General features: G+C 42.2%; 4 protein-coding genes across 4 annotated transcripts; 2 read left to right on the top strand and 2 right to left on the bottom strand.

Moving 5' to 3' along the window:
- Window positions 1-277: 277 nt before the first annotated feature.
- On the top strand, window positions 278-2091 carry MELLADRAFT_60018 (uncharacterized protein; the record flags this gene model as incomplete). Its single annotated transcript, XM_007405655.1, has 4 exons — window positions 278-683; window positions 761-1209; window positions 1281-1526; window positions 1609-2091. The coding sequence occupies 4 exons, from the start codon at window positions 278-280 to the stop codon at window positions 2089-2091; spliced, it is 1584 nt and encodes a 527-aa protein (XP_007405717.1).
- A 2850-nt stretch (window positions 2092-4941) lies between these two features.
- Window positions 4942-5681, top strand: MELLADRAFT_123973 (uncharacterized protein; the record flags this gene model as incomplete). The annotated part of the gene is made up of 5 exons (XM_007405656.1): window positions 4942-5098; window positions 5172-5222; window positions 5312-5395; window positions 5496-5576; window positions 5659-5681. 5 exons carry the CDS (start codon window positions 4942-4944, stop codon window positions 5679-5681), a joined length of 396 nt encoding a protein of 131 aa, XP_007405718.1.
- Window positions 5682-14802: 9121 nt separating this feature from the next.
- MELLADRAFT_92439 (uncharacterized protein) lies at window positions 14803-15897 on the bottom strand (the record flags this gene model as incomplete). The annotated part of the gene is made up of 4 exons (XM_007405552.1): window positions 14803-15008; window positions 15073-15239; window positions 15318-15555; window positions 15633-15897. The coding sequence occupies 4 exons, from the start codon at window positions 15895-15897 to the stop codon at window positions 14803-14805; spliced, it is 876 nt and encodes a 291-aa protein (XP_007405614.1).
- Window positions 15898-16368: 471 nt separating this feature from the next.
- MELLADRAFT_92438 (uncharacterized protein) lies at window positions 16369-17573 on the bottom strand (the record flags this gene model as incomplete). Its single annotated transcript, XM_007405551.1, has 4 exons — window positions 16369-16381; window positions 16440-16711; window positions 16790-17028; window positions 17096-17573. 4 exons carry the CDS (start codon window positions 17571-17573, stop codon window positions 16369-16371), a joined length of 1002 nt encoding a protein of 333 aa, XP_007405613.1.
- Between the last annotated feature and the right edge of the window lie 8836 nt (window positions 17574-26409).

Below are 26409 nucleotides of genomic sequence, written 5' to 3'. Positions count from 1 at the left end.
GCGTGATCAACAGATATGAATTGATTCTAATCTCGACTACTCGCTCGTCCGAGAGGGACTTAGTGAAGTTAGGAATTGATCACATAACTTTGCATCACGCGAAAGGAAACAAGAAAACTTACAGCTGATGGCAAGATGTGGCAGGATATATCAAATTCTCGATAGACTCTCTGTACAGCTCGCTGCTCTAATAGGAGCTAGACCAAGGAATGTCCTTGTCAACCAAACGCCCTCGATTCAAAGCCTTGGTCGACACGACTCTTTGGATTCACAACAGATGAATCAGATTCTTGCCCCCAATTCCTCTCAATTGTCCAGCTTCGATGCCCATCGAGTGGTCCAAACACCGTCCGATTTCAATCATCAAACCAGGGAATTAACTCCTGCCAAAGACTCTTTTGTGGTTTTAGAATCTCCAACTACAACCATTCAACCTGGCAGACGTGATCCTATGTTTCCCTTCGGATATTCGAGTTTGGATGCACAACACTCCAGTCAAAGCGTTCGATTGAATCAATCCCAAGTTTCTCAAACTTCGACTAACGGTGTCATTCCTCCAACTGGGGACCATCACATACCTAGTCGGGAGAGTTCTTTACCACCATCACCATCTGATTTGTGGAATGACGCTCATCATGAGAATCCGGCTGCTGGCGAGCAGGAAGCTGCTAACATGACTTTAGGTAACTCATCTTGGTTTCTTTCAAATTTTGATCTTTGGATTTTGATTGTTGAATGTTTTGTTTTATTCATTCTTTAGATGAACCTGAAGAGCTTATGCACGAAATGTGGTTCAAGTATGTAGTTCATTCACGCCAAGGTGTGGATCCTGCTCGAGGCCCGGCGGTAGCTAAGAATCGAGCACCGAAGATTTTCAGTCACACCTTCAAAGCGCGCAAATTTGCTATCAATATCAACAATTACTCCTTCTCGGACTTGAAGCAAGATCTTTTTGCTTTTTCGGATCAAATGGGTAAAAGTTCGGAAGGAAACAGTTTCATTTTCAAAGCGGCGGACTCTACCAACTCTGTTCACTATATAGCGTACATTCATAGTCACGATATTTACAATAAAGGAGCGGAGATGGAGTTGACATCCAATGAGGATGTCAAGGCCTTCTTTAAGGCTGTTGCGAGTCAACCAAAGCGGACTAGTGGTATTGACACATTAATGGAAGATCCCAACAAAAAGAAGTTGGAGGCTGAAAAGGTACGTTTTGATCTCTGTTCAGCATTAAATATCACATGATTTGTTAATGTGATGGGATTTGTCTTCTACAGATGCTTTCTATCGGTCAACATCAATTACAGGCTAGAAATATCAATGACAATGTGGAGACTTCGAATTCCGATCTCGCTCATACCACCCCAGTTGACCCAGTGGATACCGCTTTGGCCGCCTTAATGTTAAAATATAGCACTGCAAATAATAACAACTCCGAGGGATGGCGAGTGTACAAGCACAACGACATCACAAAAGTAATGCCGATGAATTTCCAATTGTTGAGAATTTGGGCGGAGCATATGGTAAGTTGCTATTGATTGACTCATTTATATTGATTCATTCTTTTTAATGATTGAAAACTAACCGTTTGATACCTTTGGCCAGGTTAAAAACCCTTCGAAAGTCACGCTGGAAGTGCCCCCAGAAGCCGAAGGGTTTGAATGGACCGATTTAAAGAAGCCCGTCGCTATGCAGACCCCCCTGAGCCCTGGAAATGGCATAACGGAGCAACCTGCAAAAATTGTCCCTGGCACCATTTCAGAAGCTCAAGGTTATGACATAGCTGTAGATCCATACGATTTAGACCGAATCCGTACCTACGCCACGATGGAGGAGTACATGGCCTTCGCCGGGGTTCGAGTTGAGAAGCACGACGAGGTCGCTGCCATTTTATTAGATCACGATATCGACCGTTTCGACGCTTTCCTTTATCCCGAAGAGACCGGTCTAAAAGACCTAATCGACATGGGCATCAACCGAGGAAGCGCTATGAGGTTAATGAACTGCGCCCGTCGCTTTTATCAATACATCCTCAGTGCAGAAGTGAACAACCCCAAAGAACCGTTTGATTCTAGCATGATCATCTAACGTCTCGACCCGGCTGATTGTTATCAATTGATCTTGTTTCTACAAAAATGTGACATGTCTTCAAACTCGAAAAATTCGACGGTTGGTTATGGGATTTTCTCTTTATCTTAGATAACTCAAACAAGGTGGTCTGTGCCCTGGAGAGGTTACTTTTTTTTTCTTGCGATAAACCCTCCGGATTTTTATTTATCTTCATTATTTTCCTGCGAATGATACACCTACAAAAGGGGTTTATTTCCGTTGTTATTTCCATAGGAGTTGTCTCCCTCTTTATATTACCCAAAACACGTAGGTATTTGTCGATTGATGATATTATCTTCAAAGAAGTGTATTTGAAATGAAATTGCAAAGTTTGAAGTGTGCTACCACATGATCGAATCATCTTGTCCCACAAGATAAAGCGACCAAAAACTTCCAAATATCTCACATAATAAAATATCGACTTGATACCTTTTGAAAATATCAAGATGATATTTTCAAAAGGCAATTCGGAGTATGTTACATTGGTTATCCGAGATCCAAGCTTCAAAACGCGAAACCGAAGCAATAAGTCTTTTATTGCTTCAAACAAGAAAACATACACCTTTTTTTTCTTTTCGCAAAACAAACTTGGGTCAAACCTTCGAAGACAAAAGATTATGGAAACACAATGATTAATTTTTTTTGTTGTTCACTTTAGGATAATTTGAAAGTTCATCCAAAAGCGAACACATTAGTTCACTTTGGGAACTAAGATTTTGGGAATAGGAAAATACTTTTTTTTTGTTTGGAAAATGAAATACACAATTAAGATAACCAACAAATAGGATAATTCTTAACCATTAAATTTTTTGAATAATGATGAAAAAGATAGTTCACAAACAAAACTATCTTTTCGCTTTCACTGAGGAAAGCGATTATATTTTATTTGAAAACAAAAACAAATTTGTATATATTTGGTTGTTTAATTTCTATCTAACATAGGTTATGTGATTCAAAAAATCAATCCAATTTAACCAACTTTTTTTTATTTTGGCACTCATATAATCGAAATATTCTAATATTCACAAACGGTGAAAAAAAGGACAACCAAAATCAAAACTCCCAGTCGACCTTTGGGTGAAAACAAGTCAAAAATCAAACAAGGCTTACCTGGGCCTTTCTATTCAGGAAACTGTAGATTATAACGGTACCAATAAAACTGGGTCACATAGCCGCTCGAAACAATGAGCGGCTGCATAAGCCTCCTGGTGATCACTCTGCCGGCCACCCCTAGGATATAACTGCACTTGTCGTTCTCGAACCGCCAGCGTTGCTCTCGTTGCAGACGCTTCTTCATGCAGTTGAATGCTTTTTTGATAGGGTTAAGGTCAGGTGAGTACGCAGGCAGATATATTAATAAGATTCCTTTCTCTTTGCATAAGGCCTCGATTTTTCCTCCATGATGAATTTTGGCGTTGTCCAAGATCAGAACCAAATTAGGGCCGGGGTAAGAATTCATCACTGGGAGCTGCTGCTCTCGAGAGGGAGAGCATCATCAATTTTTCATTCACCAGGGCTTCAGAGAAGAACCAATCTGACCAGTTTCCGAGCTAAGAACAGCTCCACATGCACACGCTCCACTGGTCCTTTAACCACTGTCCCCGCGATCATTCCGGCCTCGCAAACGGCCGGAAGAATGGTCCAATGGTCGTTTTCTTGGTAGCGGGTTTCCCGGACTGTACGAGTCCCAGTAGGAGCCCAGCTCTTCTTTCTCGTGGCATCTCGACCGACAACACCCGATTCGTCTGATCGAGTGTAACATAAAGATAATCAGTTACATCAGTGATCATGTAAGTGTACGTGTCCAGAAAATCAAATATAATGAAAGATATTGGAAGACTTACCAATGAAAACTAGGTATTCCGCCGGAATATTTGCAATACGTTTTACAAACCTGACACGTTCTTCCAGCGACTGTTTTTGATGAACACCACAAGTTACAAGCAGAAATAATCCGAGTCGGCGCTTGAGCTCACGTGAAACAGTTGCTCTGGAAACATCTAGGCCGGTGATTTGATTGAGACGTTGTTGAATCTCATCGAGGTACAAGGCAGGTGAATGTGTAATGATGTCTTTCAAGACCATCAGATGATCATCGGATAGGACATGAGGTTGGCCTCTTTGTTTGTAAGTAGCTGGATCTGCTACGACTCGGTTTGTTCGGATATACAAGGCCTTCCATCGGGCAAAGGAGTTGTAGGAAATCTTGGTTCGAAGCGTTCGGTTGATATGCGAATGACTATGACCATCCATGACCATTTGGATGGCTAACGACTTGATGTCTTCGGAATAGTGCTGAAAACCCATGTTTTGACGGTTAGGGATGGTGATCTGGAGCTGAGGAACGGGGGTAGGATTCGATGGAGGGGACCGATTGGGGGGAATCGAGAAAAATGGGGTGCCCATGATGACCTTTCGATGGAAGCTGTCGAGTGGAGGTTAGTGAAAATCAAAGCGACATGTGCCATGACTTTTTCGAAGGAAAAAGTCACCTCATGTCACATCATCTCTGTGTCACCGCTCCGCGCACGGACCCCGACCTCACCTCGAAATGTTGGCTTTTTCCAACATTTCTGAGATCGACTGTATCAAAAGCTATAAAAAGTCATCATGTTGACTCTTGACTCTTGAGGTAAGTTGTTTGACTTTCTCCGTGTACATTCAAAATCATTTCTTTTCTCAACCAAGATCAATCCATCCAATCCATTTGAAGCAGCTTATTTCAGCTTATTTCTCGTTTAACTGCAAAACTCTTCTCCATTTTACAATTCGTATCCAAGTATCGCCTCATCTGCCCATTCACTCTTGCCTTTATTGTCATATATTGCCATGTTATCCTTCCTATCTTGTCATAAACTTTTCATCATCTTCATTGGCATCTGTGTCACACGATTAGATTTTGGCTTGTGTTCGGGAGGTGTCGGCGAATATATGGGTGAAGTTAAATGTACCCTCCAATATAGATTGGGACCACGAGGAAAAAATCGTGAGTCGAATGATCAAACGGTTTTCTTGCAAACAAAATGTGTTTCTAACTCTTTCTTTGCCTTCCAAAAAAGACTGCATGGGTGATGATTCTAGGGCTTATGAATGTGACCAATGCACCGAAAGTAGGCATCGACTTTCCGCTTTCATCATCGACATTTCAATGTTTGGTACACCTAATTCTTTCTCAAACTGATACTTTATTTTGCCTTAGAACGTCCTATGTTGGCTTGTCATGCCGGTACATATGAGAGGACCGTACCATGTCCAGAATACGCCTGGGACACCAGTGATTACAGTTAGTTTTCCGCGCAATCCTTTCGTTTTGTCATCCAGATGCGCCCGATAAGTTCAAAACTTGGTCATTGATTTGTGGTTTTATTCTTTCCTCTTCACAGCTTGCACTGTGCCCAGGCCATCAGGAGGTCCCCCGGTCGGATACCGATGCGATTATCAACGCGGGACGATACCTGGCCCGAGTAAGTCATCTTACTCTTTCACTATCCACCCAATCTTGTATCAATTATCTAGTCTCTGAGCCGTTTTTATCACCCTCAATAGCATGCACGAAATGTTACAGGTAAACAAATCCAAGTAGCCTCGTCGTCAGTCAAGGTCATCTTTCTTTTTTGACCTTTTCACCAATTTTGATCGAATCGCCTGTTTGAGATGCTCTTGGTCTCATCTATCAGTCTTGGGGATTGGTGGAAAGAAGCGGCACATGTTCTGATGTGATTGCATGCGTTAACTGGAAATAAGATGAATGAATTTGGTTTATTCACTGCATCCCTATCAGAGGAGATACCTATTAAATGAGATTTGCTCTATGATTTCTTGCTTCATCTTTTTGTCTACATTAGGCCCTGTTGACAATTGTCAATTTTGTTTATTTTGCATTATGTTACAAGCAAAAAATTCTGAAGCACCCTCTCTTATCATGAGAGACAGATCTCAGGCTCAATGAACTGGAGAAAAGTATCATGAATGTAACTGAGCTGCAGTATAACACACAAGAGATTTGAACATCAGATCATGCTAGCTAGTTCAAGAAGGGATATAAAAACAAAGCAAACCAACTCCCTCTAAGCTGATATTCCTGTAAGTGAATAATTCTACATGTGCATAGGATTTTTTGCTGCCAAAAAGGGGTTTTCCAGCCAAAATGAGGTCTATAAGTGCAAGAAAAACCACCTGCCAAGCTGTATGTAATTAGAGGGAGTTGACTGTATACGGTAACTGAATATGGGTTTACATCTGAAGCAGATCAATTGCTCAAGGGCTCCATAAACAAAGCGGAAAGATACACCTGAGATTGTGCATCTTGCTCTGGGGTCTTGTAAAAGTGTTGAACTTGCAAATATGATGATAGGCTTGTGTTGAACATATCTTCAGCAAGAAACACTTTTCATCAACAAAGTGGCCTCCCCTGATTTAAAAGTTCTTTTCAACTTCCTCACATACCTCGCTCCATTGCTTGCTCTTCCTGCATACCAATATAAATTAGATCTCCTTCTTTTCACTCCAAATCCAATGGCTCTCCAGTTGGGTCTTGATCATGTACCAAGGGAACCATGGAATTTTAGAACCCTGGAGACAAAATCTGGAGCTGCTTCCTCTTATCTGACACAGCTTCACCAAATTGGCTGTTGCTTGAGGGATATGAGTACATTGTGATACACTTGACTGTTCACAATTGCACTTCTTGCAAATTTATCAGTCATGTTTCCCCCCTGATGACTTTAAACATGTCATCACATATCGCTCCACAATTGTTCTCCCCAAAATTGTCTATTTGTTGCATACCTTTCATAACTTTGCATCCAATTGATTCGTCAAGAGCCTCCATGTCTGATTTGAAATGTAGGCACTATGTTTGAGCGCCTACATAGGAAATTCAATTTAGGCGCTCAAAGATAGCGCCTACATTCCCAAAAAGGACATAGGTGTAATTTTTGGGTGCCTACATTGCATTTTGAGAATGTAGACAAGTCATGGAAACAAGAGACTTTAAGATAAAGCATGACCAAGACTTTGATAGCTAAACCTTCAAGGATTGTAGCTTTTTGAATCAAATCAAGTTATAAAAAGACAGCCAAACCTGATTTCCCTTTAGCATCTCAAATCAAACCTAATTGACCTCCTGCAAACAATCCAATAACTGAACCTGGTATAGATCCTACTATAAATCCTAATGTAGCACCCAAAGCTGCTCCTAAATATTTCCATAATGGTGTGAATTTTTTGACTTCTGGTTTTAATATAGCTTCAACTGAATCAAATCAAGACATCAGATCTTTTGGTGAAGATTGAGGAGGTTAGGGAAAGTTACTTACAGATTGATGAAAACGTTTGGTTTGGATCATGTCAAAGGGTCTCTTCTTTTGATTGAGTTGGTGGATTTGTACTAGAAGTATGAAAGATTCAATTGAAAAATGAAGGATTTGGATTGGTTTGTTCTTTTTGAGTTTTGTTTTGAAATAAATTGGTTTTTAAATACTCATTCCTCAAAATATTGTGTTCTTTTTGCCATTTTGAATCTGATGCAAAATAACAAGAATCAGGCACTCTGAATTTCAAACTATGCAAAACCACAAAAACAACACAGATTAAAGATAAAACCTTGATTAGAAAAGAAATTTTGAGGGTGGGTTTTGCTCAACTGTTGCTTGAAATTTGTTTGACTCTGTGAGATTTGATTTTTGATCTGGATGAGGTAAGAGTGATGCTTTTTTATATGCATTTCTTATATCATCAGAAGTAAGTGAAGGTGAATCTTGGATAGAAAGAGACTTGGTCATGGTACGCTGGTGCATAAACTAAACAGGCCTTTGATTTGACCACAAATAAAGCATGACACAAGCTTTCATTTGAATGCTGGTGGTACATCAGAACACCTTTTATTGAACCGTAAACAAAGGAAACAAACCCCCATATTTAAATCAAGCCAAGGAGATTGGGTATGCTAGGAAAGAAGACAAACTATCAACTTGACCACAACTGAAGGGCAATACAACCATTTCATTCAAGATCTAATGGTTGATTGGTTGTGGCCTGGTAATTCCCACTCTGCTTTTGAACTTTTGGATCACAATCCATCTTGTTGTCTATTAATTGAGAGGCAGGGGACATATTTTCTTTTTTGCTGAATTTTCAAGGGTCAATTTACCATATCCCCACCATTCAAATGCATACAATGTTTTTTGACACCCACTAGATGATGTTACCATTTCACAATCCATGAGCTGTTGAGTAAATATGAAATGACGTGTGATACCATGTTGGATCAACTTCTTTACTTATATGCTTTTTGTTTTTGATGAAAATGTGAATGGCAGTCATTAAAGCTGAATCAAACCACATCATACACCCAATTATGCAAATGCCATTGCTTTATGTTTTTGATGAGTCTCAACAAAACCAAGTGGGCAATTCCTACCACCCTTTCCTGTAGCCAAACCTTGTTCAACCATGTAGATACTGTTTCATTTCTCTCACATTCATCACATACATTTACACCTTTGTAATCTTTGTATCTATCAAACAAACATGTGCAAAATTGATCAACAGAATTTCAAAAGGAATCACATTCACAATGATTGAAGGTAAGATATAAGATTATCTCAACATTCCTTTGCCAAAAATATGTCAGATTGAGGAGGCAATACTGGAACCTTTTTGCTCTCCTTCTTGCTTGCCTTCTACCCCTCATGTGGACTACATGGATCTTGATAGAGCGGTTATATGTAGCCAAGACAAGCATGACCATTTGTGCATAGGGTGGGGATATAGTGAATTGGCCCTTGAAAATTCAGCAAAACAGAAAATATGTCTCCTGCCTCCCAATCAATGGACAAAAAAATGATTACTGTTACCAGAAATCTGATCACTGATGCCACAATAATAATGCAGTCATTTAACATTTCATTCCTCTGTACATTCCATGGAGCATGACACTTGTTACGTGAAGCAAAGGAGCCTCAAAACACCAATCAATTCACACAGGCCAAGCAGAAAGCAAAAAGCAGGTGGTCAAGCATCAAAGCGCACACTTGTTAGGCAAGTGTGAGATTCTGCACAATAAAAAAATGAATCCATGCACACCAAAAAGTGAAACAAGCGGAGACTAGTCTCTCATCACACCCAAGACCTGATAATCTTGATTGCAAATAAGTTGAACAATGCATGTACATAAGTGTTTGGTTGTTGTAGTGAAAGTGATTTCATTCCTCTGTGCATTCCATAGACTATGAAACTTTCTATGTAAAGCCAAGGAAGACTCCAAACACCAATCAATTTACATCAATGGACAACAAGATGATTACTGTTACCAGAAATCTGATCACTGGTGCCACAATAATAATGCAGTCATTTTACATTTCATTCATCTGCATTCCATGGACCATGACACTTGTTATGTGAAGCAAAGGAGCCTCCAAACACCAATCAGTTCACACAATCCGAGAAAGAAAGAAGCAGGTGGTCAAGCATCAAAGTGCATACTTGTTACACAAAAATGAGCTTCTCCACAATAAAAAAATGAATCCATGCACACCAAAAAGTGAAACAAGCGGAGACTAGTCTCTCACCACACCCAAGACCTGATAATCTTGATTGCAAACAAGTTGATCAATACATGTACATAAGTGTTTGATTGTTGTAGTGACAATGATTTCATTCCTCTGTGCATTCCACAGACCATGAAACTTTTTATGTAAAGCCAAGGAAGACTCCAAACACCAATCAATTTACATCAATAGACAAAAAAATGATTACTGTTACCAGAAATCTGATCACTGGTGCCACAATAAATAATGAAGTTGTTTTGCATTGCATTCCTCTGTGCATTCCATGGACCATGAAACTTGTTATGTGAAGCAAAGGAGCCTCCAGACACCAATCAATTCACACAATCCAAGCAGAAAGCGAAAAGTGGGTGGTCAAGCATCAAGGCGCATACTTGTTACGCAAAAATGAGCTTCTCCGCAATAAAAAAATGAATCCATGCACACCAAAAAGTGAAACAAGCGGAGACTAGTCTCTCATCACACCCAAGACCTGATAATCTTGATTGCAAACAAGTTGACCAATACATGTACATAAGTGTTTGATTGTTGTAGCAGCAGTGATGTCATTCCACTGTGCAGTCCACAGACAATGAAACTTCTTATGTAAATCCCAGGGAGACTCCAAACACCAATGGATTTACACAATGAGAGACCACAACATAGGGCTCAATGACACAATATTGATGAAAAGTCGGATGGACAGCAACACAGACAGTCTTCAAAAAATATAAAAGGGCTACAGAGATTTTCTCATGGTTTGCTCCCTATCCAATCATCCTACTAAATTGTTTCCTAACCTACACACTTGCCTGGGTATGTCTCCTATCAATCTTCATCAGCCAATTGTAGATTTTTTCAAAACCGTGAACCAAGCTCATCCTTCATGGTCCCTTACCTTACCCTTTTGATTGGCCCAGATACTATCAGCTTTGACCTGAACTCCACTCAAACACAATATTTCACACCTGTACAGTTATGTTTGTACCCTATACAATTGGGCCATACAGACGTCTGTATGACCCAATGGGGTTCGATCCCCCCTGCCAAGATGATGCATCATCTTAAGAAGGATCCTGGTGACCTCCAAATTTGGCTAAGTCCCACTTTTCCCTTAGGGAGGCCCTCATCAGCCTCGCACGCTTACACAACACACACCACCCCTCATTACCACTACACCACCCTTCCATATACTCACCCTCTCAACACAATAATCCACCTGGTCTTATATATTCTGACCTCACAATTGACAAACCTACCCCTGTGTAATTACCTACCCATCTTAATTATATGCACGCACCCCCCAATCAGAACTATACCTCCCTTCAACATCACCCACTTGAAAAAAATGACCACGACATCCTAACACCCTGTATACATAACACTACTACATACACAAACCAAAACATAACTCCACCACCCTTTATTATCTTTACACTTTTCACATAACCCGACCAATAGCTCAATAACACACCTTCCTCCCACCTCACTACAACTCCTCCATTGTTGAATAAGTCAAACAATCAATTTCAAGGACCACCATCAATACCGCATCATGCCAACTACTTTGTCAAGCACCGTTCCCAGCCTTCAACCGCCACCACTCAACCTCATTGGTTCCTCACAATCCGATATTCATGACAAGCTCCAAGCTCACGCCGTTGCAAACGGATACAAGATCACAATTCGATCTTCAGACGACACCAGTGTACGCTACACCTGCCATCGATCAGGACGGAAACCTTCCATTCATTCCACATCCCGCAAAACCGACTGTCCTTTCTCCTTGACTGTGTCCGAGATCATTGCTCCCCGTGTTCCCAGTCATCTCCAGGCAATTGTAATGGAGAATTCCACTCAATCGCTACCACCAGTTGGCAGTTGGGTCATTCATATCAAACACTCCGGACACAACCACGGTCCAATTGGAGCAACCGTCAGTCAATCTATAACTTCCCAACCTCATGATCTTACGCTTATTGCACCACTTTCAATCCACATCCAGACACATCAGGCAACATTATCTGAGAGCATGACTGAGATCAAACAACGATCAACTCAGGTTTGTTTATTCACTTGCTCCTATTGGCCAGTCAAATGCTTACATACGGTCCTCCAGATTTCGCACAAATTATCTCAGATCTCAGACGTTCATCGGCCTCAAGCACTTGCTGAAATCGAGGAAGTACTTCAGAAGTACAGCGCCACCATCCCAAACCTACCGCTGAATACCCCCTGTGCATCAACAACAGACTCTGCCTTGTCATCGGCAGCGATCAAGACAACATCAACAATCAATGCTGAACAATCACTCTCATCTCGAATTGCTATCAAGCCTGTTGCTCAGCGCACAGACAAAGCTCCCCTGGTCATGAAGAAGAAACACAATAAAATCATCAAGAAAACCCCAGCTCTCAAACCAAGTACACCAGCTCTCGATACAACAACTGCTCCCGATACAACAACTGATCTCGATACAACATCCCTTAATTTGACACCTGCGCTCGATCCAAGTCCCAGTCTAGATTCCAAGGCAGATCAGGTCTCAGATCAACCCATCATTGGTAACACACACGTTGTAATCTCACCAGGACCAGTCAGCCCCGCCCCACAGCCTCCGCTATTCAACTTCTCAACTGACTTACCTTATATTACCTCAGTGCCTCGATTCATCACATCTTCAACCCAAAACACACGCATCAAAGATTCCAGCCGCCCCATATTCTTCTTTAGATCTGGAACGATTGGTTGATTATGACTCTGAGGATACCCATGACACTGACTCTTTGGTGAGCCAGCTCACATTAATATGCGCTCAGGTGTACAACTCAGTGACTAAAAATTTTAATATGATAGCCTTCACCTACTCTTATTCCCACTACACTTCCATCGACCAAACAGCCTATGGTAAGTATCGTTCCCCCGCCCTTCAGCACTCGCAATTGTACTCCGAGGCTAAATTGTAGTGATTTTACGTCAATCATATCGAACTTACATTCTAGGCCTTACCCACAGTGCTTTCCCTCACCACCACGCTGGAAAGTGATCTACCTGCAACCGAATTTTTGCCTACAGAGTGCGACATTGACAATAATGACGGGAGCTTTCAGCTGGAATCGTTGTTACCGTCTGCGACAGGAACAAGCATAACCCACCGCGATGAAAATCCACCAGAAGAAAACCCCCCGATAGGCCCCACGCCGCCTGCATCCAACAAAGTGTGTCATATCTAGTTTAAAATAGTGTTTATCGCATGCAGCTTACACTCCATATCGTGCTCCCTATGTTAGGTGAAGAAACGAAAGGCTGCTGCTGCTTTCGCATCGGCTTCTGGCCAAGTGGAGCAAAGCTCAAGCCTTCGAAGATCTAGTAGGCACAACGAGGTTGACACCAACACGTCTTCAGTGCCAGGTCCTCGCCGGTCTGCACGTACCCACACGGGGAAAAAAGTGTGTACGTCAGGCTTCAACCTGCTGTTTCTGTCTCATTTTAGCGTACATACATCCAGATCTCTTATATAATTCTCGCTTAGGACCCTCGTGTTCCCGTTTGGCTTCATGGATATGTGTCATCAGTCTCCAACCCAATTGGTGATGGCCGTTGCGGTTACCGAGCGATTGCAATCAGTCTGGGCCGATCTGAAGATAAATGGTCTCTGGTGCGGGATGAACTGATTGCAGAGTTACAGTCCAAAACTCACTTCTACAACTCTCACTTCAAAGCACGTAAGCGAGGAGATGGTGGAGTAGCAGAACACATATCGGTCCTCAAAACTAACAGGAAACAAGTATTGGACACACCTTCACTGTGGCTCGATTCCGCCCAGATGTTGTACCTCATTGCAACAACTTATCAGCGGCCTTTCTGTGTTTACGGTCACGGCCATGAAAGCTTTTCGGCATTACCTTTGGAAGGCCCAGTGAACAATAATCCTCCTATATACCTCTGTTATGATCGAAAAGGTTTTCATTTCTTGTCTCTTTCTTTAGTATCCTCCCTGTGTGTTCCTATACCTAAGCCGTGGCAAGAATGGTATAAACTTGCCAAGCCGGAGACAGCTTCATGGGTTACTAAGTATCAATCCCATTTCAACATGTTCACCAAATGTATCTACCCCATCTTAGTTGCTGAATATCTGTTGTTGTATGCTTCCCACGGTACTGCTGTTGAAGTTGATTAGCCTGTTGCATCGCTATTGTACATAGGTTCCCCTCATTCATCTATGTACAGCTGTTGTTAACAAATGTAGTCTGGTTGAGTGACCTTTCTGGTGTGGCTCGAATAGCCAGCCTCTTCAGCTAGCTCAGAAAACCCTTATTTTTGTATAAATCAATACACTTGTACCAAATCTCGTAATGGATATGCAATTGATAGCAAATAATCGGTTGGTTATATGAGTCAACAAAAATAATTACATGAAAAAGCACGAAGCATTAGTCTTGCCATATCTCATCACCATAAATGCGGTCCTCCCGCTCCTCATAAAAATCGGGCTCCTCCCCCATCACCTCCGGCGTCAACTGAGCCCTTTCTGCAATTACCCAATCACAAACCTTACTCCAACCCTGTCCTAACGTTCTATCCACTTGGTCGCAGCCAGGCAATTCACGACGAGTATCTTCTAGCTGATTTTTGAGATTTCGCCAATTCTTCCACAACTGACAAGCCCGACCAGCCACAATCCTGTAAAGGGCCATCTTCTGAGTCTTCTCTGCAGGAGTATACTCTGGATACAAGTCGCAATTAAAACAATCAACCTGACGTGCAATCATATACATAAGTCACAGTAACAACACGATTACCTTGATCAAGACTGTTCTTGAGTGTCATAATTCGACCATGATACTCAATGGCCCAACTCATCATTTGGCAAGCTTCCCGCGCGAGACGACGCAGCTCTTCTTTAGCTGACCTATGGGCCAAGAAGGCTTGAATACCTTGGCGAATGCGGCCTTTTTCCGCCTCGTCACCCTCTTGTACCACGTTTTCGCCGCGGTCCCAGAAGGGATCATCCGTCTCCATTGCTTCGATTGTTTCAAAGTCTGGCAGTTCCACACGTTCACTTGTTGGGTAATCTGTGTGATACTTGAGAACACGTCGCTTTTAAGTGTTGTATTTGGTCCGTAGATCTCTCAATTTATCTCTACACTGGCGTGCGTGCTGCTGCTGTACTCTCGTTCCTGGTGGCAGAGATGGCATATGCGTCAGGTCGGGTCTGGATAAATACGTACAATCGTTGGTCACCTGAGCTGCGATGACGCCGTAGCCTTGATTCGATTACTCCGACTTTCGCTTCATACAAGCACCCCCGCGCAACAGACAGCGCTACAAGTGCGGTTTTTTGATTCTCTGGAGATAAATCAGACATGTTAGCATCAGTGATCTCATCTCATAAAGGCCGATGGAGACATACTTTGGGCACCCAAAATGTTTTGAAACTCAGCACCCCCAAGCTGAATCGCCACAGCATCAATCCAATCTTCAATATCAGCCACAGTCCTAGGAAGGGCCAGCAGCTCATTTCGTTCAGCTTGGGTTCTTGCTCTTCTATCAGTATCTTCCATGAAGGCGAGTCGAGCGCTTCAAGCACCCAAATTCATGGGTCAGATTATGTCTATTATGACACGAACTGTTAGTAAGCTGCTAGGCTGCACTTACAGAGTAACATGAAGGCCTTCCTCCAGACCGAGTAACAGAGCTATCTTGTCTCTTTTTGCTTGCTGTCTCTCAGTCATTGCATCTAGCTGTCGCGTTCGTTGAGCCATCCACTTGGCCTCAAAATAGGCAGAATCGCGTCCAGGGCACCCCTCGCCCGGGGTCGACAGCGTCCTAAGGGTCTCTGAAGCCTCTTCAAGGCGCTTCTTAGCCTCAGTTGTCTTCCTTATTAGATGATAAACTGTGATACATCGAACAGCAGGGGATGGTCAGTGGGATGATGTGTATGGATACAAATATTGAGTAACATTCGCGTACCCGCTTCATGACGCAGCCGTGAATTGACATGAGCTGAACGCATGTGGATCGCGTTCACCCGGTGTTGTGCGGTGGCGTACCTGAGTGGAGGTATGAGGGAATCCAGGCCAGACCACACCCTCTCGCTTCCTTCACCATCAGAAAGTCCAAACCCCAGATTAAGCCGGGGATTCCAGCGCAGCTGGCAAGACCACCGATGCACATACGCGTGGAATACGCTTGTGCCAAATTTGAGTCGCCCGTGGGCCCGTTCATCTGCAAACATTCCACGCTGTCGAACCGTGCTTTTAGTACGATTATGAATGTTTGGCCACAATAAACCTTACATTCTCTATTCCAGCAAGCATCGTACATCCAATGTCGTACAAAAAGGCAACTCGGCGAGGAGTGAGTCCATGGTTTCGGGTCAAGTCCAGTATCCATTGAATCAAACTGTAGCTATAGTGTAGCCTGATCGATCCCATGTTCAGTTATTACTCTATATTGAAAAAGGAAGCCAGGCAAAAAACTTACTTTTCACCACTTTGCACAATGTTAGCAAAGCGGAGAGAGTGGTCGTGACGGCACACCATTGCCATTAGACCCGTCTCGTCACAACCTCCCCAATGGCCTTTACCGCGAGTATCATTCGCTGCAGTATGTTGAGCTGCACAAGCTTGCTGGATACAAATGAGCATACGTCAGCTTGTAAAGAGAAAGCTATAAGTTGATATGAATGAACAGTTCGAAAAGTTTCTCACAAACTCATCCTCAGGAAGGCCGTTCAGCCGGGCCTCCATTTGTTTCACTGTCTCGTCCGGTAGAAACAGAGGTGGCATCTTGGTAGCTACTTTCCCTGCTTTAGTTCCTGCAGCTATGTGACGTCGATGCTGAAAATTACCATCCATGCATACTACTATATCCGGTTCTGAGGCTGGCGATTCAAGTGGAATTGGTGGCCCAAAGCATCGAGGACAGTTTTCAGCAACTTTGTCCAGCGCGGTGAGGCGAAGTTGTTCATCAATCGCGGATTCTGTCATCGCCAGCAAGAGTCGATAGGCGTCGACTGCCCAAGTGAATGGTGTGTGCCATCGCCAAGGCTGAAGTGAACAGCATTAGTCAACGTTTGAATCCTTTCGGATCCTGAGGCTTGATTAAACTAATAACATCGGACTGACCTGGTCATTTTTGGTAAGAATGAATGGATTGAACCCATTGAGGAAACCATCGAGCGCTCGCACAAATGGGTCAATTCGGACTGTACAGAACTTCCAAAGGGTATGGAAGAATCGAAGAAGCCTGATGGAAAAGGCGGTCTGTGGATATTTGGGCGAGCCCCCAATGTATCCCATGAGAATCAGTCGGGTTTGATCGCTTTGGTAACAGGGACAAAACCGAATCTGAGCCTTTCGACGGGCTGCCCTCAATGAGAGGATGGATCAGTTAAATGAAATTAAATTAAATTTACATTATATCAAACTCACTTAAGAGGTCAACAAGGTCAACATTCCTTTCCCGCCATTGACTTGGTGGACATCGACATTGAGCTTTGTGATCAAAGTCCCAAGTGGCAGGATTGCCCCATTCGCTTGTCTTCATTCCACATTCCAGATAAGCACCAAACATGTCGTGTAAAGCTTTTTCCAGTTGACGTTGGCGTTCCTGCCTTTCGACTTCAAGTAGAGCTTCGTGAATATCATTAATGAAGTCAGGAAACGCATTGGGACATCTTTCTTCATTATTCATATCGTGCAAAAGTCCAATGTCCTCATAATCGTGGTCACCACCTTCGCGATACGGATTATTGTGGGTTTGAGAGGTAGAGCCCCGTTCCTTCTTTTGGGCATTCACCGCCTTCTTCATCTTTTTAAAATACTTTTTCTGTAGCTCGGTTTTGGCGGGTTTGTTCCAGTATGGGTTTTTGGGTTTGAATGGTTGGTGAACACCTTCAAATCGTGGCATGATGCTTAGCGTGCAAGTTTGATATAAGTGTTATAGAATATGAGGATGAGGTCAAGTTCAATCATCTGTCTCGACAGTGATTAAGTGTTACATTTCCAAAAGCATACGTCTCTATGTGACATGTCCTTGACATGTCACATAGTCATGTCATCAATTCTGATAATGTTCACCACTGAAAAACATCAGTGGTGAGAATTTATGTTGAAAGGATGTTCACCATTTAGATATGAACATGTTTGAAAGTAGTGATTGCCTTTGAATATCTTCTCATGTAATGATACTAATAAAGACTTATTGTTGAAAGGATGTGATTCATTTAAATATGAACGTGTTTGAAAGTATATATGAACCTGTTTGAAAGTAAATATTTAAATATGAACATGTTTTAAAGATATTTCCTTTGAATATCTTCTCCAGTTAGGATGCTAATAAAGTCTTATTGTTGAAAGAATTTAATGCTTTTAAATATGAACATGTTTGAATGTGAATATTTAAATGTTTGAAAGACATTACCTTTCATATCTTCTCAAGTTATGATGCTAATAAAGACTTATTAGTGAAAGGATGTGATTCATTTAAATATGAACATATTTGAAAGTTATAGGATGTGATGCATTTAAATATGAACATGTTTGAAAGTTATTACCTTTGAATTCCATCTCATGTTATCGTACAAATTTTATTATGAAAACTTGATCTTAAAACCTGATTGGATTGCTACATTGATTGTAATATAGAACCTTTTGATTGGCGTGAATTTGTTTTACTTGTTGGAAATTTGGTGGCTGGAAGAATTAATTTTTATAAACATCAATTAAAGGATACCAACATATAGTAAGTCTTTGGTCCAGCAGATGAAAAAATTAATTTTAGAAACATCATTTAAAGGAGACCAACTTATAGTAAGTCTTTGGTCCAGTGGATGGAAAATATAACTTTGATAAACATATTTGAAATAATACCTACTTATAGTTAGTGTTTGGATAAGAAACATACAAAAATTCCCCATGTTGGAGAAATGGTACCATTGGTTTATCATTACATAAGAGTGAGCTGTGCAATTGTGAAAGCACATCGTACATGTGGCCGTGATACTTCATAATGGGTATATATGCCCATTTATTTTGAACATTCTGGACGCAATAAGCAGTTTTCAAAGTGTTGGAATACAGTCAAATTGTAATAATGATATGCCACGTTCCTAGTCCTAGGATGGCAAGTCAAGTTAGTAATTCGTTAGTAGTGGTTCTGGATTGTTGCAATAAACAATGATTCTCAATCATTGGGTATTGACTTACATTGTCAAACAAATACGCTAATAAGATTGGTTCCAGGGTAGGTCAGCAGATGAGAGATATGAGTTTGATGCAAATAGAGATAGTGTGCATTACTTACAAAGATCTGTTACTACTCCATCCCAATCCACCACTTCACCCATCGTAGGGCATCGTGGCTTGGCCAGAAGCAGAGTTGAGGCACTGATGCATACATGGATCCACGGATTGCTTGACGACTGCATAGGCGCATTGGTCGTCTATGACATCTTGAATGGAGGCCAGGACCGGTGGAGGTTGTAGCAAGTAATCGGCCTTATTGGTTAGTCTGTCGATGCCTTTGCACACACTAACTAACCACGTGTCATATTCTTGAGGCGTGATTTTGTTGTCGAGGTCAAGGCGTTGAACATCAGACAGGATGCCTTCTACATCCTGCAACGGCTTGAGATGGTTGAATGAAGGGACATTGGGTTGACCAGGAGATGGAGTTCGACAGTAACTCTGTGACCCATTGGCCCATCGGTCTGAATCATAGCCACCTTCGGACATATTTCTAGAGCAAATAGAAACTGATAAAAATGAATCAGATACGCGAAGGAAGCATCAAATAAAGAGGTATACAATCGCACCAGATGTTTCGAATTATGGAACTATTGTATATATATATATACTTATACTGATCAATGATCAATGATATTTGGGTACGTGAGGGAAGTTTCAAAGAAATTGGTCAAAATATTGCAACAGACTTTTTGATTGAGATTCATCACCATGAACCAGTGGGAAGCAAGTCACTTACGCATAAGACCCAAAGTGTGTAAAGATAAACAAACTATAATTGATCAATCAATTGAAGCAATCTTTAATAGATCAATCAATGGAACAATAATTATCCTTCACTGAGATGCAGTTATTTCCAAAGGAATAAATAGCAAGGTTCATATTCAACGCCTTATGGCTTACCTCGCGCATAGGATCATGACACCACCGAAACCTTACTTCCCGCATAGGAGACCGATTGTATTGATATGCAAACCAATAATGCATGGAATGAATCGAAGTAAGTAAACATCATAACCAATGTATGCAGAAAGATATGTATTGCCGCCGATTAGCTTACTGGACACCATTTCTAAATATATGCAAACAAACCTTAGAAACAAAGCTGTGACGATAGGATAATAAATATATTGAACCAAAGCTGATACATTTATCATCTTTCATTCGGAAAAGATTTACTGGCGACTGCAAACAGCAGTCTGCGATTCCAATTAGACATTTCATTTGATTAATGATAACTACCTCATCATAATTATCACAGATCAAACATTTAGGCATTTCATTTTATATCATAAGAGACCATCCGTGATAATACAACTGCAACACGGAAGCCGCTGACCCGGCTTCCGCATACCTTTTCATAGCCTTTGCTATGGAGTGCAGACATGTTGTCTGAAAAAGTCGGAGTTATATAAATCATGATTAAAACAAGGATTACTAACGGCAACTGCCTGTGAGAGTGTGCCTGAGGACGCATGAAACTTATAGCGGATGGGTTCATGCTTTGGTTGATATGTATTCATTTGCTAGAGACCATCTTGCATCTTTTTTGGTGGCAATTGCAAAACTTGTGTGCATGTTTTTTAAACACAGGAATTGTATCTTTACTATAATTCTCAAGACCATGTACTATTTCAATGAGTATCAGGTCTTGAGAATTTTTATATTCAAAAAGGCGTTCTTTCGACACCTAAGAACAATAACACAGGTATGATGAGGGTTGATACCATATGAAATAACTATTTCATGACACAAATTCCGCTACGAATTTTCACGTTTTTAATAAAATGACATCAACGCAGTACGAGGATGTACCTAATACTATTAAATCTCAGTGAGGATAGGACCAAAGACAAAAAGTAACAATGTTGGATTGTTGGCAATCTAAACCCGACTAATAAAGGAAACAAAAAGACAAGACAGAAGGTGGAGGAGAAAAAACATTTGAAGTATGTTTGAAGTTAAAGGACTAGAAGAAATGAAAGTACAGGAGGGGTAGTATGCTAATTTTTCCAGTGTTTTGGATTTGTAGGTACAAGAATAGGGACTTTGAACTTGGACGATTTATTAACGATTTCCTGCTCATAGCACTTGATAACCGATCGCTTGTATAATTCCCTGCTTCATCTTCAGCAGGCATTCAATACGTTTAACCAAAGACACGCTGATTTGTAGTGAGCAGCCAAATCGAGTTATTGGCGAATGCTTTGGCCGTATTGGAATCCAGCCATCGTCGTATGTGGTGGAAGCCGAGGTATGATGAAGTTCATCCGATGCCCATAAGCTCTCCACTACTCCGTCACATTCATCAAGACACAACTCAACATGATATTGATCCAATATGAAAAAACAGCCTTCGATGTCCCCGAGATACTCAGATAACTCAACCCAATGAAGTTCACCGGTGGCACGATTAATTTTGGAAAACAAACCATATGCATATGGGGTGGCGTCAAAATCGGGATGAGGATTGTTGTTAAACCCATCACGAGTTACGGCAATACTAGAAGCGATGACATTGGCATTCGGTGATTCCGACCACTTTTTATCGGCGAAAGACGGGATTGAGAAATCAAGCGCTAGGTCTTGGTTAGATTGAAACGCTCTCATGCATAATGAGGACATCCACTCAGCGAGGGTGTCGTTGATTTGTGCCAAGTCATCCATCCTTGCTTCGTCTTCGGCAATAGCTTCCATGCTCTTTGATGTCTTCGCGCTGAGAGCGGTCACACCTGCATATCAAAAGATAAATATTCATTCATTTGAACCATCCAATTCGTCAAAGTGTTGAAAAGGCAGAGAGTACTTACCAAATTTGCGACCTTTGTCTGAGGCACCCCTGAAGCCGGCGACATACATCTCACCGGGTTCTTTAATACCTTTCATTGCGTGATTGATTTTGACGGTAGATCAAGCCAAAGCATGGTTGTAAATTGTTTTGATGGTGAAATCCATTTCCTTCAGTTGCTCTTCGGTCATCTGTGAGAAAGGTGTGAATCGGATCACTTGCAAAACCTTCCAAGAGTCGGCGTCAAGAATTACACAGTTGCGGTGGGTGATTTTTAACCGAGGAGTTTCAGGTAGGTTATTCATTTCATATTTCTTCAAAAAGTATAGTCGGCAGTCGCTAGGTAGCCCTAATTTTTCTGTTAGTTCTTTCCGAAGGGTGTCGAATCGAGAGGTGCGGGCTTTGCTGCGATGCAAATGATTGGATGGGCCAGGATTAGGACGCATGTGAGGTCGAGCGTTACTCTGGTGTTTGCTGTGAAGACGACTGCTCTTGGAGCGATTCTTTTTCTTCTTTGAGAGATCTGAGTGACTCATGGCCAAAGGGGTTTGTCGTGCCGGTTCCCTAACTGAATCAGACCTAGACCGAACGCAGGCAGACAATAGGAAGGAACGTCAGCTTGGATTTGACCAAAATATCATGGATCCATGATATCTCGACATCATCTGTGGCCATAGAGTGGAGAATAGATTTGCAACAAAGACTTCGGGGGTATTTTATCCCTCATTAGGAAACCACTCCCAGATATCTCTGATTACTCTCTTTTCTCCAGTCCATGGCCAAGCAGATGAATGCCAAGTATCACGCAAGGATGAGTGGGGGAATGAAATGGAATAAAGATGGGGAATGAACTTGATTGAATCGTTCCAGTGGAAAAGAAGTATATTCGGAGTGAGGGTAATTGCGAAGAGAAACAAATCGATATTGAGTGTAACGAGAAAAGTAGATGTCGTCGATGGTGTTTCTAAAACTGATGTGGAAGAGGTGAGGTTAGTTGCCACCCAGTTGCAAGCGAATAAAAATAATCCACAGGTGGAGATTCTACGAATCGAAATCGCACCTGAAGGACCTGAATCGAGTTGAATGGCCCTGAAATTTTTTTTTGCACCCTGTGAAAAAGAATTAGTTCAATGGATGTGTCAATCGAAACGTCAAAACGTCAAAGCCCAAGTCAGACCCGATGGAAGGGTCCATGACCAGTCGTTAACAAATGTTTTCTGACCCTTTGGAAATGAAATGGTCCAATGGATGATTCAATCGAAATGTCAAACCCCAATTCAGACCCGATGGAAGCGTCCATTGAAGCGTTTGATGTGGCGTGCCGCGTTGGTTCGACTTCAATTGTGCTACTTTGGTACCGTACGTGATGAGACAAGAGAGACAGGCGTGAGTGAGTTTTTTTCTTCGAAATCCCTAGGGGTCCTCTATATTTCGATGATACCCGACGTGTATCATCAATAATCGGGCTCCTTGGGTTGATGACATATGCCTTGGCGGTAGCATCCCAGGCTACCTTTTGTGATAGATATGTGTGTCAATGACACAACAAGCTGGTCAGCGCCCGCTTTCAATCTGAAAGAGCTCAACCGACGGTCTTCTAGTAGACCGTGTATGTCTTCCGCGCAATTGAACGGACAAAACACCACGCAAAAATAGCCATTGAAATGCGCGGAATTTTTGTCTTCAAAACCTCAATTTGATGAATTCTCGATAGGTTGTGTGTCGAGAACATTCAAAAGTATTTCATCATGAAAAGGTTGGGAGATAATTGGTACGTAAACAACAAAAAGGGTAAAAAGTATAGGGCTCATAAGGCCGCACCGGCATCAACTTTGTGATCTTTGTCGACACGAATGACAGTATATCTTCGTGCCAAGATGTCATCATACCATGCCTGCATCAAATCTTTATCGTTCATGATAGATGCAGGTCCAACTGAAAGCATTTCAGGTGTAACCTTTGAGTCACGGGTCTGATCCACCTGAAGGCGGATGTCGTTAGGAAAACTGATTCGCCTGAGTAATACATCACACTGTCCCTGTTTTGGATGAATGTGTACTCTAGGCTTGATGAGCTTTGGTTTAACATATTGGAGGTGATCGGCTTGATGGAAAAGTGGGAAATCAACAGTGGAAGAGGAACAAATTAATTCGATGCTTCCTTGGATGACAGGGCATGGTTGCACTTACACACAAGGCCATTCAAGGCTGATGTGAAGTTTTTACGAAGCTTATCATTTGCACTAAGTCCTGTGTTCTTTTCCTTCTGGCCCAAAACTCCACGTCGGGTTGCAAAGCGGTCAAATTGTTCCAGAAGATGGTTTGGAGCAGAGAAGGAAGTGAGGTACACCCGGTCTGAGCTGAATGCTTTGGTCCACCCTGCTGAAGAATTTGTGGTGGTGGGGTTCCACGACGCAGCCATGAGATGGTAGTGCATTCCGTAATTTTTATGGGCGGCTTCAAGCTGAAAATAACAGTGTCACATTTATGCATCAGTAAAAAGGGCATCGAACACAACCCAAACAGTATAAGCCGTACGGTGGAATGGATGTGCTCAATTTGTGCAATGCCTTTTTGTTGATACCTCGCACTTTGATTGGGATGGCGACTCAGAGCGAGATCCTTTTTCACCTTCTCGATATTAACCAGCCGATGGAAAACGGGTAGAAACTCCTGTTCTTCAATAGAAAGGTGTTTGTGAGGACCGAGATCGATGGCCTCATTGGATACTATGAGTGCTAGGCGGCTGAAGAGGTCTTTGGTGAAGATCTTTTCGTCGGGTGTATGCTTAATTTGTTTCCACACCGCAGTGACATTGTCATTGTAGGTGCCAAGGAGGTGAGGTTCCGCCGAGGGATCTTCATCTTCCCCAGGTTGGCGTGGCGCGGTCTGTGGCACTGGAGGTCAAAGCGGGGTCAAACCTTGTCAGCGTTGATGAAACCACAAGGAAGGTTTGAAAGCTGCTGTAAATCATACTGATGTTGTCGACAGTAGCGGCCAAGCTGAACTTGCGGAAGATGTGGTATGGTTTTTGCTCTTCAAGGCGGATCACACGATGACTGGATAGTAAATCATATCGTCAGTCCGGATAAGTGGATTTAACCACAATAAAAGATTGACTCAACATCCCATATTTCATTGTATCGAATGAAACACCACCGGCAATGCTTAACACCTTTAACCTTGTGATCAATTCATCCTCAAGAGCTCGAGCTTCATTGAGAATATCAGGTGGTATTCTGCTGTGTGCGAAAGATTTTGTGCATTGAAGGTAGTGTTCGAGCTCGTCTGAAGTCCATTCGTCGGCGAGCTCCCTGTAGTTGAGGAGTGTTGGTGTTTGCGTGGGTTCTTTGGGGAGTGGCAGGCCATCTTCATCTACGGCTTCGATGCTAGGATCAGCAATTACCAGGTTGTCAGTGTCTGGTAGCTTGGTGTGATCATTCTTAGCCTTGGTACGTCTCCTTCTCCTCTTCTTGGGTGCTGGGCGTGTGGATGGCTGCGCTGTGGATCCTATTATTTGTAACACAATATTCAGTGATGCTGCAGCATCCGAGTAGAGAAGGATGTGGATTATACCTACCTGAGCTGTGGTCTGATTCCTCTTCAGAGTCAGATTGATCTGTATCGGATTTATCTTCTGTATCAGATTGATCTGTGCCTCACAAATAATGTCAGCGGAACTGTGCCATTGGTTGTTATTGCCTGGTTCATTACATTGCCGTACGGACCTGGGTCATCTTGATAAGTCTTCTTCTGATTTTGTCGGCTCCCACGAGTGGTAGGTCCAGAGTGGATGACAGAGGGAGGTGGCTTTCGTTTGGGCGGACGAGGTGGCATTGGATTCTGGGGTATGTTGGAAGGGTATCTTGAATGAAGATGTAAAAGGTTTGAGAGTGGGTGGGGTATGGGTAGGATGCACAAGGTGTAGTTTTTCATATCAGACTAGTGTGGTAGAGTTGTGGTATGAAGGTGTGTGTGGATGTTGCGCACTTAGCTTAGGTATGTTGAATCAACTTTGACATTTTCTGCGACAGCCGTGTGTATCGAAGGGGGCCTATCCGCTGGTTGGTTTCTAGATGAGGATGGCTTTGGTGGGCGTGGACATTCCATAGAATGTGCAATGAAATTCGTTTTGATGACATATAAAAGAAACAACACTGAGCATACGATAGTCGTTTATATGATTATGGTGCTTGTGTATTCGTTGGATACCAGACATTGTTGTGGTTGAAAATTGTTGAGGTGGCTCTCATTATGAGAAATAAAACAAAAACTTCTGAGTGCAACGGTGAAAAGAGGCGATCGATGTGATGTTGTTTGTCTGCAGGTGCGAAAATTTGAGGTGGTGGGTTTGTGGTTTTGGTGCGGGTATAGACTTATGTCACTTGGTGATAATTGGCGATTTGAGTGGTGAGCGAGATCACTGGGCAGGGTAGCTTCGAAAGAGGTATGGTAGGTTTGGACTGGGGTGGTGAGGAAGTAGGTGTGTAGCACAGAATGCGACAAGTGACAAAATGATGAGGTGGTGAGGTTTTGATGAACGGGTGGTATGTTTGGAGGGTGAGTTGGTGTATAGGTTCGCGAAGGGATGTGGTATTTGTTGAAGTTGTGAGAATTGTATGATATGGTAAGGTTGTGGTAGAAGGGTGGTATGTTTTGAGGTTGTCTTGGTATAGAGATTTCAGATTAGGTTTTCCCTCTAAAGCTTGCAC

Source organism: Melampsora larici-populina (genome assembly GCF_000204055.1).
Source record: "Melampsora larici-populina 98AG31 unplaced genomic scaffold MELLAscaffold_4, whole genome shotgun sequence".
Lineage (NCBI taxonomy): Eukaryota > Fungi > Basidiomycota > Pucciniomycetes > Pucciniales > Melampsoraceae > Melampsora > Melampsora laricis-populina.
The sequence above is the reverse complement of the archived record's forward strand: the minus strand, read 5'-3'. Positions and strand labels throughout refer to the sequence as shown.